This window comes from Bipolaris oryzae (genome assembly GCF_000523455.1).
Source record: "Bipolaris oryzae ATCC 44560 unplaced genomic scaffold scaffold_239, whole genome shotgun sequence".
NCBI classification, from domain to species: Eukaryota; Fungi; Ascomycota; class Dothideomycetes; order Pleosporales; family Pleosporaceae; genus Bipolaris; species Bipolaris oryzae.
In genome coordinates this window covers 1-19,674 of record NW_006911515.1, presented here as the reverse complement: position 1 = coordinate 19,674, position 19,674 = coordinate 1, and the positions used below count along the sequence as shown (strand labels likewise).

The 19,674-nt window shown below is 48.7% G+C and overlaps 8 protein-coding genes across 8 annotated transcripts; 5 read left to right on the top strand and 3 right to left on the bottom strand.

Moving 5' to 3' along the window:
- Positions 1-1,060: 1,060 nt before the first annotated feature.
- COCMIDRAFT_30544 (uncharacterized protein) lies at positions 1,061-4,246 on the top strand (the record flags this gene model as incomplete). Its single annotated transcript, XM_007694757.1, has 1 exon — positions 1,061-4,246. The coding sequence occupies one exon, from the start codon at positions 1,061-1,063 to the stop codon at positions 4,244-4,246; it is 3,186 nt and encodes a 1,061-aa protein (XP_007692947.1).
- A 689-nt stretch (positions 4,247-4,935) lies between these two features.
- COCMIDRAFT_30543 (uncharacterized protein) lies at positions 4,936-6,116 on the bottom strand (the record flags this gene model as incomplete). The annotated part of the gene is made up of 2 exons (XM_007694756.1): positions 4,936-5,347; positions 5,404-6,116. 2 exons carry the CDS (start codon positions 6,114-6,116, stop codon positions 4,936-4,938), a joined length of 1,125 nt encoding a protein of 374 aa, XP_007692946.1.
- Positions 6,117-7,368: 1,252 nt separating this feature from the next.
- COCMIDRAFT_72262 (uncharacterized protein) lies at positions 7,369-8,261 on the top strand (the record flags this gene model as incomplete). Its single annotated transcript, XM_007694755.1, has 2 exons — positions 7,369-8,023; positions 8,077-8,261. Coding segments are annotated over 2 exons (840 nt in total), but the record flags the coding sequence as incomplete, so codon positions are not given.
- A 135-nt stretch (positions 8,262-8,396) lies between these two features.
- Positions 8,397-8,897, top strand: COCMIDRAFT_60792 (uncharacterized protein; the record flags this gene model as incomplete). Its single annotated transcript, XM_007694754.1, has 1 exon — positions 8,397-8,897. A coding segment is annotated over one exon (501 nt), but the record flags the coding sequence as incomplete, so codon positions are not given.
- Positions 8,898-8,921: 24 nt separating this feature from the next.
- COCMIDRAFT_61454 (uncharacterized protein) lies at positions 8,922-9,395 on the top strand (the record flags this gene model as incomplete). The annotated part of the gene is made up of 1 exon (XM_007694753.1): positions 8,922-9,395. A coding segment is annotated over one exon (474 nt), but the record flags the coding sequence as incomplete, so codon positions are not given.
- A 547-nt stretch (positions 9,396-9,942) lies between these two features.
- On the bottom strand, positions 9,943-11,141 carry COCMIDRAFT_108556 (uncharacterized protein; the record flags this gene model as incomplete). The annotated part of the gene is made up of 2 exons (XM_007694752.1): positions 9,943-11,054; positions 11,102-11,141. 2 exons carry the CDS (start codon positions 11,139-11,141, stop codon positions 9,943-9,945), a joined length of 1,152 nt encoding a protein of 383 aa, XP_007692942.1.
- A 3,148-nt stretch (positions 11,142-14,289) lies between these two features.
- Positions 14,290-15,743, top strand: COCMIDRAFT_41150 (uncharacterized protein; the record flags this gene model as incomplete). Its single annotated transcript, XM_007694751.1, has 4 exons — positions 14,290-14,362; positions 14,432-14,717; positions 14,780-14,928; positions 15,001-15,743. The coding sequence occupies 4 exons, from the start codon at positions 14,290-14,292 to the stop codon at positions 15,741-15,743; spliced, it is 1,251 nt and encodes a 416-aa protein (XP_007692941.1).
- A 588-nt stretch (positions 15,744-16,331) lies between these two features.
- Positions 16,332-18,095, bottom strand: COCMIDRAFT_9603 (uncharacterized protein; the record flags this gene model as incomplete). The annotated part of the gene is made up of 3 exons (XM_007694750.1): positions 16,332-17,071; positions 17,125-17,964; positions 18,017-18,095. The coding sequence occupies 3 exons, from the start codon at positions 18,093-18,095 to the stop codon at positions 16,332-16,334; spliced, it is 1,659 nt and encodes a 552-aa protein (XP_007692940.1).
- Between the last annotated feature and the right edge of the window lie 1,579 nt (positions 18,096-19,674).

The following is a 19,674-nucleotide window of genomic DNA, read 5'->3' as shown; positions in this document are numbered from 1 at the left end:
GAATGCGCAAGGTCGAGAGATTAGATCTCTCCCTCGATGAACTTTAGATTGGCTCTTGGAAAACAGAGCCTCTTTTGGTATTAGGAATAATCTCCCTTTACCGTTTAGAGACTATAGAAAAGAATTTCCAGTTTTGGTACTAAAGAAGCTTCCTTGAAATATACTTGTTGATTAACTATTGAGAAGATCAAGTGCAGATATATCTAGCTATATGTGTACTTTAGATAACCTGGATTAGTCAGTTCAGTCAACCATCATAAAGTAGGCGGTTTGCATATGGCAGCTATAGTGCCCCTCATTTGTCTCACTACGCCGTGCATCCTAATCCGTAGGGGGAGGCCTCATAGCCCAATCTTTCTAGAGTTCTGATATTTTGAAGGCACCTTATATGCTGAATGGAATCACCTGGTTTACGGGCATTGTTATCTCTCTTGGTGCTGAGGCGGCCATCATGATGACAGTAGCCTATTGTAACGCACGGGCCGCACATAGGTGTTGGAAGGTGCATCGATGTCTCTGATTGGTGTCACACTCAGCCTCTCCGTTATTGTTCTGCGTGATACAAGTTCATGTGCTGCATTCCTAGCCGATCAGAATCTCTCTCACAAACACGCGTTTTTATACGTGTAATACCCACGTGTGAGCGACCTCTAAGGACAAAGACTTTGGAAGCAAAAAGCCCTCTCACACCAGCATCAATCGATATTGTCAGCAAAAATCCGAGCTGCCTAGCCTATCTGGTGTTGGATAGGCTTTACGACTTTGGTGGGAATTACTTTGACACACAGCCTCTCTGGGAGAGCCATCCATTTTTGTGCAATATACCACACCCTTGATTTAATATGTCTGCAAGGAAGTATCGGTGCTTACCTCACTCGCCATTCAAGGCTCCCTAGTGGCTGACTTTTCGCCCCCGAGGATGCCATTTTCGGTTGACGGGGCGGTTTCAGCCTTGCGCCTGTTGCCTGGATGACCTTTGAGGTATTTGATTGTACACGTCCCTTGACACATAGAAACTTGTGGAACACAACTTTCTATACGTGACAAACGCAAAGCTAAGATGAGTGAACATCGGGATATGAGCTGCGAAATTAACGGTGATGATCTATATGAAAATACGCATGACAATGATGTGTCGTATGACAATTCGGTCCAAAACAACGAGCTGACGGCAAGTGCGATCGGCGGCGGAGAGAACACGGTCGATGCCAGCAAACCACATGACCAGAAGGAAGGAGTGAAGATGAAGAACGATTTACAAGATACTGGGACAGCTGTAAGGTCAGACGTGTTCATGGAGATTGCAGAAATCTCCAAGTACAAATTCGAGCGTGCGAAGGCTCGGCAATGGGCAACGAGAGACATCTGCTTCTTGGTCTACGATGACTCAGACGTCAAAATCGATGGGTTTGACAGTGACGACGAAGAAGCGCAGCAGGAATACGCCCTAAGGATGAGTTTAGGAGACGGTGATATACCGGCATCAGAAGGAGACAAACCCCAACGCTCGGAATACTCCGATGACTCGTGGAAAGCTAAATGCCGTGTTTGTGCATGGTATCCCGAATTTCCTCATAAATGGAAGCCTCGAAAATTCCGTCTGGTCAACCCAACGGTGGATCATCCAGCGTGGTTTGATAAGGGCGCTGATGGAAACATTGCATCAATCGATATATGCATGCATTATGTCGCTGTGTCATACTGTTGGCCGCCAAGAGACGAGAAACCAATTCCAAGAAGCTACACCGTTCGGGACCTCGACGGGCGTCTCCGCACCAGTCGCGCCCTTGATGATGTTCTAGATCGTGCTGTGGATTTTGCCAATTCATGTGGCCTTCGAATGATCTGGATCGATCAAGAGTGCCTCCCTCAGCCGACTGAGATCAGCACAAAGGAAGATTGGGCGATGCAAGAACTTGGCATACAGTCTATGGACATTGTGTACAATAGAGCCATGTACACAGCGGGTTTGCTCAACGTTGAGATCACATCACAGGAGCAGCTCGATGCAATCGATACTCTACTACGCTCTGATTGGGAAACGACACAAAAAAACATGAACCCCCGGTACTGCGAACATATCCTCCGTCTCCTCCACGAAACCTGCCAAGATAGATGGTACACCCGGGCATGGGTCATCCAAGAGGCTATATGTGCAGGATTGAAGCTGGTACTTGCATTTCGATGCAATTCTGGGCTAAGCGTCTCTTCGAAGTTCCGGTATGGATACAAATGCGAAGTGGAAGATCGTCCCTACCATTCACTCGACGACCACGCGCGTGGACTTGATTCGACGCTTTCATGCATTTCAGTGAGCGAGTTTTGGCGAATGCTCGATGTCATGCAAGAAATTTTGCTCCGTGACTTCTCCATCATGGGATCAATGCTTGTGCGTTCTGACTATGCGCCAGCAGATCTATGGCCAGGCGCTCGATCGGTGCTCCAGGCAGCGGAATCTCTTCATCCAAGAACGGTGAAAGCAAATACACTTCAACAAGCCATGATGACCTATAGTGAGGGCCAGTATGGCAAACGGCCAACAATCAATGCTGCGGGGGCTCTCACTCTATTGAAGCACCGTCAATGCTACTTTGAGTCCGACAGACTCGCTATAATAGCGAACATGTGCGACTACGATTTCCGACTCGACACAAAAGCTATTGACGACAATTTTCGCTCACTACGCCTTGCAATATTGGCATTAGCGTTGAATAATGGCGACTTATCTCTGCTTGCACCAGAGGCATATCCACCACCGGATCAAATATACTCTGATGACGCCTACGCTGGACATGCGTCAAGCTCACTCTTATTCCAGAATTTTTTCCTGGAAGCTCCTTGGATTGAACACTGTCAAGTACGAGACTTTGTTAATACCAGGATCCAGACGGTCCAGCCTGGCAGCGTTACCCCCGATGGGGTGCTTCTGAATGCATATTTATGGTCGGTCGACCGTGAAATCGACTTCACGCTCGTCCAATCGACCTGGGCTGATGCCTGGGAGTCGCTGAGGTGTTGGAGATTGGTCATAGACCGTCAAAAAAGTGAGACATTGGAACAATACCATGCTCGAAATGCTACAATAACCCAGTGGTTCTCGCGACCAGGTGTCTCTCAACGAGCATTGAAAGATTTCCGACAGTTTGGTCATATCCCAGATAATTCAGCTGTTTGGGAAAGTGTCGATCATCGCGGAGTACAAGTGATGCGATACATTGACTGCTATCGCGTCAAGCAAGTTCCAGAGATGCAAAACCTTATTGCACGAATCATTTTCGATATACTCCGATATACTCTAACCATAACTGAGGAAGGCGCTCTAGCGAGGGGTCTGGCCAATAGCATTTGGCAATCTATCCGAATCGATCAAGTCCCAGGCTCGGAGGACCCACTGCCCGATGAGGTTGGCGATGCTCTTTTCAGTCACGTTGATGTTTTGACACGGCCATTTGCCACTTTGCAGCTCGAAGAGACACTCGACAAAACTTTCGCGCAGTTATGGTTTGTTGATCGGATCATGAAAACGGGAAAGCTTTGGTGTGGGACATACATGCCACCAGGCGGAGAAGACGGCATTGCCTCGCATATCGACTCGAGCTCTCAATTCACTGCTGAAATGGAGTCGGGAGTAGGGAGGGTGTTTGGAAAATCACCAACAGACACGCATGTCTCAATTATAGATAAGCAGATTAGGCGGCAGATGTTCACCATGATGCTTCAAGGCACTAGTGCAGTGAAAAAACAACCTCTACATTGGCGATGGCCATTGGTAGTGCTTACCGAGGTGGTAGCAAACAGAGACTACTGGTCCCGCCGTGGAGAAAGACGACGCAAGGAAACTCTGCTATCTACCTTCGATGTCGATGGGCCATGTCAGGTAGCCACACCTTACAATCCTGAATGGGAGATACTCCCGCGTCCAACACTTCGTAGTATGAGAGTCTGCTGGGTCGTGGAAGAAAAGAATACTATCGACGAAGTAACGATCGCGACTTCCGAGAAAGAAAATATATCATCGAATCCGCTATTGGACACAGCAAACTCTGATCGCCCAGGTTTAGCGGAAGGAAAAGGAAAAGAGAGAGCATCCGATCGTGTGCGAGAAGTTGAAGCTCCCCAGAGTCCTGGTTCACCCGATACCAATGAACGCTTCGGTAATCAAGGTCTCAATTTGCAAGTACTCCGGAAAGTGAAGGGGTTGTGGCAGATCATGGATCTTCCTCGCCAGGACTACGTTTTCAGTTAGTGGTTTGGAATGCTCTCACTCTATGACACGAGCAAACAGACCCTTAAATATCGGAATGAGCGCTTTAGCTGTCGAAGTAGCGTGAAACCAGCCTGTGCATTGCTGATTTTGATCTTGTACCAACGTACCTCTCTACTGCTCGAGTCTCACTTTAGGCGGGATGCTACTTCATCAGATTCTTAATACTACATTCAGATGAATGCCTTGCAATCATTTCGTACTAGAGACATCAAAGGCCTATCATATAATTTTGATGATTCAGTCGACTTGGTTGCTAAAATAGCAGGTAGTAATTGTCAGTGTGCGACGCCTGCAACGTGAATGTATAGCGAGAGGCGTTTTAGCACTTGTAGCGATATTGGACAAAACTCTTGTGGTTTTCGGACTTGAATATGGGATTTGATAAGTATACTGGCGCTGCGCTATGTTTCATCGCAATATGGTGAGTTGCGCGACCGCCCTAGGTGCATTAGAGATCTCTCGACAGTGTTTTTACTCATAGTTGCTCGCAATCCAGTCCACCAACATAATAGCTCCTTCTTGTTAGCCTTCAGATGCTCCTTGGAGTGCACTGTTAAACATGGTCTTTGGAAAGTGATAACGACACAGTCTAGAGACAACCATTCTATTACTTACAATGCTACCATATTCTCTAAACCCAATAAAGTTATCGTTCAATCACGAAATCTCTACACCGGATATTTCCACGCCATTATAGAGATAACAAGCTGGGCAATCCCCACTAACAACCCCAGAAAACCAAATAGAACGCTTAGGAACAGGCCAATAATAGCAACTGTCAGTGCGTTTCTTTCTGACGTGTGGCGCTCAAACCACGAAGTGATCTTGTGTTTAGGTGGCGGTGCCTTCATTAAATTCTGTAGGGTCCTCAGTCTTTTACTCCAGTACAGGTACTTGAAGTCTTTGGGGATCGAGCGATCTAATCGCGTATAGATGAGCAGGTTAGGATCGAAAGGACATTTCTCTTGCTCCACAAGGCGTTCCGCAATCTCGTCGGTCTTTTTGCATGTCGCGATCGGGAAGAGAATGTCATATATAGTGGAAAAGGTCTCGACAAGGAGCTGCGGGGGCAGTGTACCACTAGATCCTGTACATCAATACGGGATAGCCGATGTGTGAAAATAGTAAATACGTACGCGGAAAAGCTCGTTTTCACGGGTTCATCCAGAGCTCTCATCTTGGTATTGTATATTTGTGCTTTGAGCCATTCAACTTGGTGAAAAACCATCAGTGTCTTCTTACGCGCATCGTAAACCAGGTGCTCTGCGAGGTCGTCGGTCCGCTCGATTCGAATTTTCTGCCTTTGACAAAGCTTCCACGCCTTCAGAGACCTTTTCTCGGTCGAGGCTGTCCACAGTTCCTGAGCGTTAGTGGTGATAGGAAAAGCCGTGTTGAAAAAATCTTCAAATGTCTGGCTTGACTCCCACTTAACAGGGAACACTGGTTCGTTTTCGAATCTAAAGACTTTTGGATGGACATCATATGATGCAGGATCAATTAGATAGGCGAGCTTTACTGTTTGCTGTAATGCGATTTCCTTGTTGACATCAGGGGGGAAGGCCTCTGCGGAGAAAGCCTCTGCCGTTTTCTCATACCCAGACCTTAGCTTCTGAACTGCTTCAACGACGCTTTTGTTTGTTGGTAGACCCAATCTTTTAATGTTGATAGTGACGTCGCCTTTATATTGTGAAGGACGTACTCCTGGACCCACATCTTGGTAGATTTGGCGGAAAGCTCTAAATTGGAATTTTTCCAATTCAGTTACCTGACAGAGCGCTTTCAGCGTATCGTCGTCGAGAGAGACGGAGCTGTTGTCCACAGCACCTGGAGGAGATTGAGTGAAATTCATTGCAATAGCTTCGATGTGCGGGGAGGGGTTGAGCTTTGAAACTTGCTTGCCTTTACCTACCCCTCACAGCCAAGGCAGCTGAAAAAATAGGCGCAGGCCAAGCCGACCATGAAGAAGCTCATTTGCCTACTTTATATGGCTAAGGCAGCTGGAAATAAGAGGCGCAGGTCATACAGGGAACAAAAAGCCTGATTTGCCTACTCCCGGTAACCAAAGTAGCTGAAGATGAGAGACGCAGACTAGGCAGGGCATAAAGAAGGTATGGTTACCTGCTGTTCTCGGAATCTCGTCCTGGTCTCTTCTACAAGACAGCCCTGCGTATCCAAACAACTGGTGCAATAATATGCCGATAGCCTTTGTTCAAAACTCAGCAACAAAATCTTCCGCACCAATCGAGCAGGCAGTGTTAAGCTCTTATTCTGGAGACACCATGAATAACTGTCCTACTACATTCGTTAAACAGAACACCGTCTCTCAAGAACTACTGATGCTGGCCGCATCCACAAAACCCCAAGCCGCGGCACAGGGTACTTCGCCAGCTAGAGAGGGCAAGTCTACTTGCAATTCGACGCCAACGGGTCGCCCCGCTGCTGATGACCTGGTTCCTTCAAATGACGCACCCACTAAGGCATCGACTCTAAGAAAAGGAGAACCGCTCACAGTAGCACCGCCCACAGCAGCAACGCCAGCGCCGGAGATAGATCAGTTCCAAAATGACTTCCGCAATCTCCTCAAATCTACTTTCAATAGGAAGAAAGCACCCACCACGGCATCGACTCGATCACGATCAGTACCACGAGCAGCAGCAGCACCGCTAGCGCCAGATTCAGATCAGGCTCAACATGACTTTCGTGATCCTTTGGAGATACCTTTCAATAAGAAGAAGATACAGGTCTACTGGCATGCGGACGCACACATCAGCGACGCGCACAAGAAGCGCTTTCCCGATATTGTTGAGCTTTTTAGGCAGCAACTTTTAACAGATAAAAAGCTCTCAGCATCTCACCCAGCTGATACAGAGTACAAGCTCAAGCTATGTGGCTTGAATCCACAGGATAGCTACGCGTCAATTCTGATCAACCATCCCTTGCTGGATTTCAAGTGGGCTAAGCGCATCCTGAAAAGCCTCAGTGCGAGCACTCTGCAGAATCAGTACAGCAATGTAAGAATGGGTCCAGTCTTCAGACTCTACCTCTTTCTTTCTCAGGACTTTTGGATGCTTGGGGATTCCATGAAGTCACTCAACGTATACATGGACAGAGAAAGCCTTGCTGGTGCCCAGCTAGTCTCAAACGATGAACTATATCAAACCAGCACTATCACCTGCGGTGTCCAATTTATAGGAAACGACACTGTTTTTGCTCTAACGTCTGCTCATGCATTCGAGGACAATGACAAGGAAGAGAGCGATAAGCGTGCCTCGGACCCCGAGGACTCAATGTCAGATTACAGTAGCTCAGGCAGCGATTATGTAAACGACTATGGACTCTCAGAAACGGTCGGTGAGTATGACTGGGACGAGATCGAAATAGAAGCAGCTGCAGTGAGAAAAGGCCAAGAGCCCAGTTTGAGCTGCCCTAGCGAACCAGCTCCAAGACAGAAAGTTTGGGAACATCCCAGCCGCTTCAAGATCGAGCCTGACCAGGTGTGGGGGAGACCGGACGATCCAAAATGGGCAGATCAGCCAGATCTTGACTGGGCTTTGGTAGAAATGCCGAATTCATGTGTTTTTGACGAAAAATGGGAAATGATACCGTCTGACCTTCCCAAGACCCCAACTACCGTTGTTGTCGTCACCCGTTATGGGTTTCGTAAGGGCACATCATCAAGCATTCCTTCCTATATCTCCAGATCTAGGAATTCTACCGCCTGGACTAAAGTGTGGACAATTGCCCTTGATGAAGACGGTATGAATTGCACCTCGCCGATTGTTGCGTTATTTCTGCTGACGACTAAATAGAGCAAAGGCATCTACACATAGGTGATAGTGGCTCACCAGTACTTAACGTTGATTCCGATACAGTATACGGCTATGTGACTGCACTCAATTGCTTCGGCGAGCTTCATATGATGCCAATCCAAGCAGTATTGGACCAAATATGGGATATGGTACAGCCACTCGAAGCTGATTCAAAGCCAATAATATCCGAGAAAGTACGAATAAGGATACCAGATGATCAGGTCACTACAAGTGCCAACCAATCGCTGTTCAAGGATCGGTTATTTCAGTACTGGCCAAAAGAATTCGCAGCAGTACCGGACTCGGACGGACGATTGTCGTCGGAGAGTGTCAGTAACTATCAGTCAATCAACAAGGTCTATGCAGCACGACTGAAGGATAAAGATAGTTATTTGCGACAAGAAACTGTCCGAACACTAGGCGAACAGCCATCGTTACCTGATGATCTCATCAGGGCTGTTGCTGCACAGCTGGAGGATGAAAATAGTTCTGTTCGAGACATCACTGTCGAAACACTGGGCAAACAGCTAACGCTGCCTAGTGATATTCTCAAGGCTGTTGCAGCACGACTAGTGGACGAGGATGAGGTTGTTCGAGCTTCCGTTATCAGAACACTGTGTAAACAATCAGAATTGCCTGATGACATCTTCAAGACTTTCGCAAAATGGCTAGAGGATAAAGACAACTTTGCTCAAGCCGTCAGTGTTGAAGAGCGAAGCGCACACCCAGTGTTGCCCATCGAAATCTTTGAGGCTGTTGCAGCACGAATAGACGCCAAAGAAGATTTTGTTCAAGCTACAGCTGTTGAGGCATTGGCAAAGCGATCGGTATTGCAGAAATTTCCGATCACAGAAGTAGTGGTAAAGGCAGCCGCATCAAATACCAGCAGTGGCAAAGACTTCATGACACTCCTGCTCAGTCGGCAGGATGCAGACATTCCAATCACCGAAGCAGTGATTGAGGCAGCCGCAGCAAATGATGGTAGCGGCAAAGACGTCATGAAGCTCCTACTCGACCGGTGGGGAGCGAAAATCCCGATCACAGAAGCGGTGTTGAAGGCAGCTGCTTCAAATCACAGCAGCGGCACAGACATAGTAACTATTCTATTCGACCGACGGGGGACAGACATCCAAATTACAGAAACAGTGACAGAGGCGGCCGCAGCAAATGATGTCAATGGCACAGAAGTGATGAAAGTGCTGCTGAGAAGGAGGGGAGCACACGTCTCGATCACAGAAGCAGTGGTGAAGACGGCTGCTAGGAACACAAATAAGAATGTGATGACGCTGCTTCTTGACTGGCGAGAAGAGGAGGTGATTGAAGCTCTAACACAGATTGGGCCAAACGACGAATTTGAGATACTTGGACCACGATTGTTTCGTGTAAGATCTGCTCGGGAGTGGAATTACCATGCTCTGAGAAAAGGTGTGTTCAAGTCTTGATAGCATATCGATACCAGCAATAGATTATCCAGATTGTAACAGCTTCCACATCGTACTTTTGAAAAATCTTACTTGTGTTATCGGCAGAGAGGCCAGACCAGCGAGTTTACAAATGAATGTCATCCAAGAGAAGAAACATAGAGAGAACCCTGGTACTACATGGATGCGATAGAAGGGGCTGGATAGTAAACCGATTGAAAGTAGGACTAGAGTTATCTGAGAAGAAGCAAAGGATTTGAGAATAGGATAAGCCAAAAAAGGATTTCCCGACAGTGTGTAGGCAAAGCAGTAAGACTCCATCCCAAGCAAGCCATGTGGAACAATACACATCAACACCCCATGTAGCACTCACTTCAACTTCCTTTTACCATGCGCACACTCTCCATATTTCCCCACTTCCCCCATCTCTCCCGCCTTCTCTGCCCTATTCCAATTTCTCATCCTTACACCACTTAGGCGCAATCGACCGGATACACCTGGCGGGTCTCTTCCCTGGCAGACTCGCAACATAATCCCACCCCCACCTGGAACTCATACCATAAGCAGGGTAATCCGTACTCACAATCTGAGCGCCGCTCGCCAACGCAGCATCTCTCCTCTCGACACTGCGGTTCAGCACCGTGGTAACCGGTTCATCAGCGCGCGTACGCACAAGGTAGCCTTTGCGCACCAGACGCTGGATTTCCTTCAAGTTGGTCTCATTCTGCGGTTCGTTACGCTTCATGAACGCGGCATCGGGGGAGCCTTCAAGCGCATTCGTGAACACGGTGCGGTTCTCTAGGCTGGGTGCATCCTTGGTGTAGAGTACGCGGGGAGAATTCTGATCGGACGGGTCAGGTTCGTTGTCGAAGAAGAAGAGAACACGGCCGCGGACAGAGTCTAGAGTGGGCCAACCATGCTGTAGGATGGATTGTTCGAGGGTGAGGTGTGGTTTGCGCACGTCGTCCGGGCGGATGAGCTGCTTGCGCGGGAAAACGGAGAGAATTTCGGCGTCGACGTTGAGGATGCGTGGCAAGGTCCAGTTCTCAACGTCTTTCGGGCAAAGACCTCCGAGCCAGCAGAGGTTGGCGTCGTTTTTGAGTTCTAGGTCGATGGTAATAGGGACATGATGGGGGTGATTGTCTGACCAGGTTTTGAGCTGCCGGAGACACTCGATGAAGGTCTGGCAAACGGAGTTCGGGTCTACATCCGTCATGTGGAAGACTTTGATCCCTGATTTGTTGAGGAAATCGCCTTCGAATGGCGTTTTGGTAAGATTCGCGAATTTCTGGATCAAGGGACGATAGTAAAGACCACCATTTTCATCTGAATGCAGATCGAGTTCCAAGGACCGGACAGATTGGTACTCTAGCTGGTTGTGCAGCTCGGCGTGGGAATAGTATAGGTTTTGGACCGTAGAAGATAGCTGAGAAGAGTTCACCTTATTATCAACGACTATGCGCTCGGCTAGAGATATCTCGCGATGGTACGAGTTGTGCGTGCCGATGACCTGGATGTGGTTGAAGCGGATGTCGGATCGTGATGCCAGTACATTTTCTTGAAGTTGTTAGTTATGCTGGACATTGTTGGGAGCTTTTAGGTACCGCACGTGCAAAGAGCAGCATGCTCACCGAACTCTGTCATCATTAGTTCATTGACGCTTATTCGCACTGGGGTGAGAGAGACGTTACCCATAGAACCCACATGTTGTTGTGTTCTCTGTCAAATGGTGCGTACAAAGCGAGACCACTCAAAGTAAGAAGCAATGCTGTCAACAGCAGATTTTGCCAGCTATATACCTTCTTGCCCATGTTGATTCCTTCCGTACCGGCATATGGCTACATCATCGTGGGGATTGTTGCTGCTGCTAAGCGCATGGTACCTACTGTTAAGCATAAGGTTCCTGCTGTTAAGCGGATGGCCTCGGCAGCGACTGCATGCGTGGTGTTGTGTGCCCCTGCCGTTGGTCAATCGCTTATCATACAGACGGCTTGCAACTTCCGAGACTATCTAGGCGTTCATGTGTCGGGTGGATAACATGTGTTGATACTAGACTGAACTCGTCTTATTCTTTCCTAATGCTGAAGGTCCATAGTGTAAAGTAGTGGTAACTAAGCACAAGGACTAGCCCTAAGCAACCCCATTCGTACCTGCCAAGCTATCCTCTTCTTCAACCACCAACATGCATGTCTCCTCCACTCACTTGCCCATGTTGAAATGTTTCCATGGAGCCGCTGCTTTACATTTTCTTCATCGCATTCTCTACTAATGTGTCTTTTGCTGATGCGCTGAGATTGGCGTCATGTGCGAACATGACCACGCCCTTTGTTCGCAGTGCTTCCACCGCGCGTTGTTCTTTGTATGATGCTTCAAATTTCTCATTATACAATATCTTGAACCGCATCGCGTTCATGACTATTTGGAGTCTCCGCCGTCAGTAGGTCTAATGATCTGCCGGGCCGGCTTAAGCCAGTAACTGTATTAATAAAAAGGTCGTTATGACGGTATGTGACTCCGAAAATTACCTGCCTCAAGGTATATCTTCACTTTCTAGATAAATTAGTAAGCATAGTAATGACTGGATTGATGGTTATGGTGCTATCCGAAGTTCAAATCAATTCCTCATATGATCATGCCTAATGTATCTCAACTCTCGACGCGTTCCGTGTTGCAAAGTCCAAATGGTAGCTGCCATGTAGATGTACGGTATTTTATAGGTTATCGAGTAACCCAAGATACTCATGTTCTGGCCCATACATGCTTCGCATCTTCTCTGCTAACTTCCCGGAGCTTCAAACTGCTATGCTCCATCTCGTGTTGACTTCTTAATACACGGCTTAATTGAATTAAGGTTTCACCAATGAACCGTGTGTGAGCTCACATAATGTTACGTAAAGTGCCGAACGCCGTTTGGAAAAGCTTCTCGGCGGTATCACGGTACATGGCCACAGAATCCAGATATCGGACTCCTACCGCCAAGCGCCATCAATACGCTACGGGACGCACCGTACAGCGAGACAACCCACTAACCATAACAGTACGGCCACTATACCTCAAGTCGGAAATGATATTGCGATGTGCTGCAACTCAAGATAGAAAATTCAATTGAAGATGTATAAGTCAAAACAGAAAGACCAATCGATAACGCGCTAGACAGCTCCAAAGCATAGCAGCCAGTATATCTATTTATTATGCAGATATAGTTCACAGGGCGCTAATTTTCAAGTTCTTCCTGAAAAGATTTCCTTTTTGCAATTTTCTTTCTCCTTCGCGCCCACTTAACACAACAACAAGTATTTGAGCGGCTGTGATACATCACCCCAATATGTCTTTCTTCTTACAATAGGCTGGGTCTCTAGTATATGGGGTTCTCTTCACTTTACGAAGTGATAATTGGGGGATCAGTGGTATATCTCAATTGCTCATGTGACTACCTTGTGAAGGAGAAATTCAGGTGTTAAGACATGTAGATACGAACTTTTGGTTGAACATTGTGAATACCGTTCGATCTAATGAAACTAATTTGTTACTGATATCCCTGCGGATGAAAGTAGAGAGGTTGTAGAGTTATATACACCTGATGACCTACTCCAAGAAACTGGAGGCAAGGGAGCTGGCGAGGTTCTAGATGGTATGGAGGAAAGAAAACGTGCTATTGTTAATTTGAGAAAACTAGGGCGGATACGTTTTGCCGTTTTTGACCAGCCTGTAGTTCTTGCGTTGGGATGCGACAATATGCAGCACATGTCCATACACCAATTGTACCTGTCCATGCACAGTATGGGCGAGGTCAGTAAAAGTTGAGTATTTCTAAGAAAAAACTTTATGACTTGAGAGCCCTCCATAGAGTCTCCATCCCGTATTGCTATTTTACCTAGCAAGCGTCGGGGATAGCCGTTATGAGACAGTACCTCAATGATTGCAGACGTGATTGGACCGCGCATCATAACGCCTGTCAAAAACGCTCTCTCCTGCAGGGATATTCCTAGCTCGGAACGTTGCTTTGACTTCCCGGCAGGTGTAGCTTAAGTAAGCTTTCAATGAACTCTACGGTGTCAGAATGTTAATCTTTTTTCGACCAATGGATGGTAGGGCATGGGCCGCCCTAGCATTGCTTTATGTGTATATGCCGAATATCATATTCTGGAACTTCTTTCGGCACACAGGAAGGACTGTTGCGCGAGTCAGGAAACTGCTGGGGGAAACATGGTTCATGTACTCGAATGACCACGGTACTTATGCAAATCCCCGACCAGAGTTAGCCATTTCGTACCCAAACATCTACTCTCGTCTTTTTCCGTATTTTATAAGAATCTGATGCTCACTGTAATACTGCATCTCAACAAAGCTACAGCACCGAAACAAACATTTTTTGTTTTGAGCAGGTGAGTTCTGCATCTCCAGCGGCACAATTACCCAAATAAAGCCTACCGCTGTCAGCGATGTCACCGTCAGACTGACCGCGAAATTGAACACTGTTGGGCTACTCTGCGACCACTAAAAATAACCGCCACTGTCAGAATACTCTGCGCTATGATCATTTAGTGCGCCGCGAAACTGAGATTAACTTTTGAATACCCTGCCCAGACCTCACGAGCAGAAATGTCATTCCACAGTAGTAACATTGTCGGTGATGCTTCATATAAAACGATCATTGAACTCGCATTGGAGAGAATACTCACGCCAGTCATCCCACTCTCAGGTCTAATTGCACATACTGCACACCACCATCGTTTTCATAATAGACAATAGATTACATTCATTTTTTAATATATAGCCAGTCGCTCTCACCATGTTGACCCTGGCTAAAGCTATTGCCATACTCGCCTACACCGGCGCAGTTACTGCCACACCCGTCCCAGAGGGTGAGTGAATCCCAATCCTGGCAACCAGATAGACCTGCACGAACTTGGCTAACATTCAATTCAAAACAGCCGGTGCCTCTTTTAGCCTCGAGTCGACAGAAGCCCATGGCACCCCCGTGCATCAGCTCGAGCACATCGTCAACATCAAGCGCAGGTTCGGCGGCGACGTGCACCCCGAGCTCGCAGAGGCTGCAAACCAGTTTGCTGCAAAGAGACACGCCACATTGGCCGCTCGTCAGGCCACCGGCACCGTATTTGGTAAAAGTCCTGATCCATGGGACACGGAGTTTGTGTATCCTATACAAATTGCTGGCAAGACTTTCCGTGTCTTCGGCACTACGTCAGCCTCCGATACGTAAGTTACATCCCAGCACACCTGGGTAACTACTATGGATTCTATGCTGATGCTTTGTTAAGTTGGGTCTATTCCTCTGCCCTACCCGCGAAGCAGGCTGCCGGCCACGCAGTCTACAACATTAACCCTGCGCATAAGAAAGCAGGAAACTTCAGCTTTGGATACGACGGCGCGAATGCCCAGGTAGAAGGCGATTTATACGTTGAGCCCAGTTAGTCTCTCAACCATGCAAGAGCAGCCACCGATATATGTATATGTATATACTAATGCCAACTCCTCATAGTCACCGTTGGCGGCATAACCGCCAAAACAACCTTCGGCGCCGCCACCGGCGCCATCACTGAATTCACCTCTGACCAAAGTGCCGACGGCTACCTCGGGCTCGGCCCCACGGAATACACTTTCCTCGGCGACGACATCGGTACCGAAAAAACCTGGTTCGTCAACGCGCTCTCCCAGCTCGCAAAGCCCGTCTTCGCCGTCGCCCACGCAAAGGGCCGTGGCGTCTTCGAATTCGGCTTCATCAACAACAACAAGATTAACGGGGCTATCACGTGGGTCGACAACGTCCTCGAGGACTACTGGGCGGCGTACAGTTTCTACGGCGAGGGCTGGAGCGTCGGCGATCAGAGCGCAAAGACGAGCCCGCGAAAGATGAATATCCACTTGAATGCCGGCACAGATGTTAGCTTCACGGACCCAGATATCGTAAGAGAGTGGTACTCCAAAATCCCTGGCGCTGTTACAAAGCGCGACCAAGGCTACACGATCCCGTGCAACAGCAAGCCCCCAGACTGGACCGTCGTGATCGCCGGCCGCAAGTTCTATACGCCAGGCTGCCAGCTCATCTCTCAGCCCGTCGACCACGCGGGCAAGACTTGTCTGGGTGGTCTGCAGAATATCGGTGGAGGTGTGGATTTCCATCTGTTCGGCACAAACTTTTTCAAGGGCAAATATGTCATTCATGACTTCACAAACCCAAAGAAGGTTAAGCTTGGGTTTGCGCTGCAGCCTGGTTCCAGGTAAGTGTGTTGTCTTTCCTGAACATGGTAGTTTTCCTGACATGTGTGTTCTTGCCATAGACAATGTGGGGTTGAGCTTTGATGAGTAAAAGATAATGCATGGAGCAGTCCTGTAGATGGAAAAAGTAATGTGTTAATGTATTAGAGTATCGTGGTGCTTCAAGGATACACGATTAGACTTACATTAATGCGCATCATGTATTGTGAACTTGGTAGATGTCCCACATTTCTATAAGCCGACACGCCGTCCATGCTATCCTTGCGTGATCACTACGCATATATATCCTACTTAGCTCATTGTAGAGTAGACTAGAGTAGAGTAGTATCTACATCTCAGAACAGTGTTATTCATCTTGAAATGATCTTCTTAACTATGTTCGCAAATGTGCTCTTTCTACAAATCTTGCTCCAAGAAATAACTGGATCAAAGTACAAGCCCCCCCATATTATGGTCAACATAATGCACAAACAACGCGAGGTAAGTAAGAAAGAGGCAAAATCTTCATATCATGTACATTCATGACTTCATATCAATTACTTGCATGCCATCACTGGCAAAATCTCTATATACACTACTCTACTGCACAAATCCCTACGCCTTGGCTTCAGCGCGATGGTTCTGGATTTCAGCATTCTCCATCTCGACTGTGGTAGCCTTTTCGCCAGCATGGTCAAGAATCTCAGACATGGCGCCAGTGCCACGGGTAAGCTCGGCGCCCTTGCGACCAATGAGGTACCAGGGCAGATTGAACATTTCGTCGAGTGACTCGAGCGACTTGCCAGAGGTCTCGGGAAGGAAGAACCAAACCCAGACCAGACCGATGGCGGTGACGCACGAGAAGAAGAGCATAGTGCCGCCGTGGGTCATAGCGATGAACATGAGGGGCACAGCCTTGGAGTTTCCGTACTGATTGACAAAGTGGAATGTCATAGCAATGGAGCCACCAAGCGCACGGAGACGGAGAGGGTAGATCTCGGAGTTGATCAGGTACTGGATCGAGTTCCAACCCAGAGCCCATCCGAAACCGGAGAAGTATATCATGACGATAGCGCCCATGGCAGCGTGCTTCTGGCTCGAGGTTTGTACAGCGCCCTTCTGGCCGACGCCGGTGTCGATGAGCAGGAAGATGGCCATGTACAGCATGGATACGAGTTGCAGTGAGATACCGGCAGACAGAGAGCGCTTACGACCAATGTAATCAATGAGGAAGAAGGCGCAGAGCATGGAGCTGACGAACTTGACAACACCAAAGATGGCAGTGGCAAAGAGCTTCTCGCTTTGGCCGGTCTTGCCCATCATTGCAAAGTATTGAGGTGCGTAAATGGTGATGCCTTCATAGGGTTAGCAAATGTCGTAACAAGTCATACATAGAGGTAATACATACTGTTCGCACCGGACCACTGAGCGAGCAGTTGGGAAAAGATGGAGAGCTGGATACGGTAGAGGTTGGCCTTGCTGCTGAACAGCTCACGGATTGGTCCGAGCCAGGAAGTGCCCATAGTAGCCTCGCGCTCACGGTTGAGCTGGTCGTTGATGTCCATAATCTCAGAAGTGACGTAGGGGTGGTCTTCGGGGAGCTGGCGAAGAATAGACAAGTTCTTGAGAGCATCCTCGTGGCGACCAACCTTGATCAACCAACGAGGACTCTCCTTGGCAAACCAAGAGAGGAAGAAAATGACACCGGCGAACATGAGATGCATGCTGTTGGGGACGAGCCACTGGGTGTCGGTCTTGGACGAGATGTGGATGGACGAGCCCCAGGATGCAAAGTAGGCAAGCATAATACCAATGTACACGGAGCCAGCGAATGCACCGACACAGAGACCTCGAATAGCCCTGGGCGCTGTCTCGGCAAGGTAGGTAGGAGCGACGACAGTCGTCTGACCAATTCCGACACCAGCAATAAACCTTCCAACGTAGATCTGACCAATAGATCCAGTCAAGGAGCTAGTGAGAAATATGGTGATACCAATGACCCAGATGATGCAGAGCTGGCGTGTAGCCCAGAGACGGCCAATCTTGTCAGTGATAAAGAAGGCGATCAAGGATCCCAGAATTGATCCCATCTGCACCATGGAGGTGATGTTGGACAAGAGCTCTGCCTTTTCGTGCGCGCTCTTGTTATGGTCTTCGAGACCAAACTTCTTCTGGAAAGGAATGAGTTCGGCCGTTGTGCCAATCAGACCTTCGTCGATACCACGGGCAGCACCCATGATTCCAAAGACTGCGCTCTTGTTAGTGACAACATAAGTGAGAGCAAAACGACGGGTTCTTACCAAAGACACCATACCAGAGACGCCAGTTAAGGCTCTCCTTAGGAGTGTCCTTCAAGTTCTCACGCCAGGGGTTCCACATGCTGGGCAAGAGTTTGCGGGTGCTCGTATAAAGTGGCGGTATAGTTACGCTAGAGCTGCGAAACCTGGGTCTGTCCAGCAACGTGGAGAGGCAGTACAGACTCAAATTCCAGAGAAGTGTGGGCACCTCTTATATGTAGTAAAAAGGTGGTGGGTGTGGGGTACGACATGCGGAGAGATCAAGGCTACCAGGCCAACATACCACACCACCCCGGATAGACCCCAGGAATTCGGCCCCGGTGTAACTCCACGTTCACTCAATGTCAAGGGGTGCTGTCTCGCCCGACGGGCGGGATACAGGATGGCCTTCTCAACATTACCTTCCCCGACGTACGATAGGCCAAACGCGTTGTCGGCGTTTGCGAGCGTTGCAACTTGGCCTTGTTAGGCAAGCCGACCGCGCATCTTCTTGTCGTAAGTAACCGAACGATCAGGCCATGGCCTATCGCACAGTATGCCGTGCTGCAGGTTGCACGCCCAGACTTGCTCAGTGGTCTATTGAGGCTTGAGTGGAGAAAGCTTCCTTGTCGGTGCATCTTGTGGAGCTTGGAGGTGGGCTAAGCACCCAGTCAGCTACTGGCACCACCACCCAGGAAACCCCGCATCATTCCCCAATCCATCCCGCCTCCCACGCTTTTTTTAACCAGTTCAGCTAGGAGGCTGCGTGCAATAATTCATAGCGGCCGGAGAACTGCCGTCATGGCCTATGGTATCGCTGGGAACGCCCGATGGAGAATGGCCCTGACGGGTAAAGTAGGGTCGCCCATGCTGACCATGCCTCGTGACGAGCTTGGTTACTCCGGCAAAAATACCCCCAAACGGGTGTCTGGGCAGAACTTCGGCTTTTGAAAATTAAGCTCACGGACAAGCCCCATGGCGGCGGTGTGGTGTCAAGCGATGCGGCTCCAAATCCTTCACCTGCGCTAGCTGCTTGGCTCCTCCAAATGCATCTGCCGACTTTCGAGTACCTCTCCGACTCCAACGGTGTCGAATAGACTTTGGTGGTACAAACTTACGTGGGTTGTTTCCATGTAATGGTGTGTGTTGTGCTCGCTGACAACACATGGTGATCGTCACCCCGGCCATACGTATGTCATTCTCCGCGTTCCTGGGTTGACAAGTTGGAAAGCGGCCCGCATGCATCGGCTGTCAAGGATCAAGCAAGGTGGCAAAGCGACCAGAAAGCACCACCCCACACACGTGACAGGAGCCTCTCGTTGCGAGAGCAATGCCGGGTTCGCAGGCACAAGGCTTGGTAACATTGAGCACCCCGGCTGGACCGTTTGGTGAGGCTGCCAAGATGATTAGAAAAGTATCCAGAACCCACCGGCTTTTGCTCTTTCTCCGCAAAGCTCTGCATTCGGTTTTCATGCAGGGAAGCAGATGACCCGACGTAAAACAAGAAGCACGTCCAAAGTTCACTCTTGCCAGTCGGGGCTCCACTGGGGTATCGGTGTGGCCGCAAGCGCCTTGGCCGGGCTTCCTACACACACAATTTATTTACGCCCGGCGGCCGAGCCGAAAGGGCTGCTAACGCTAGTCTAGCTTTACACTTCCTATGCTCAATCTTGGTCTCCCTA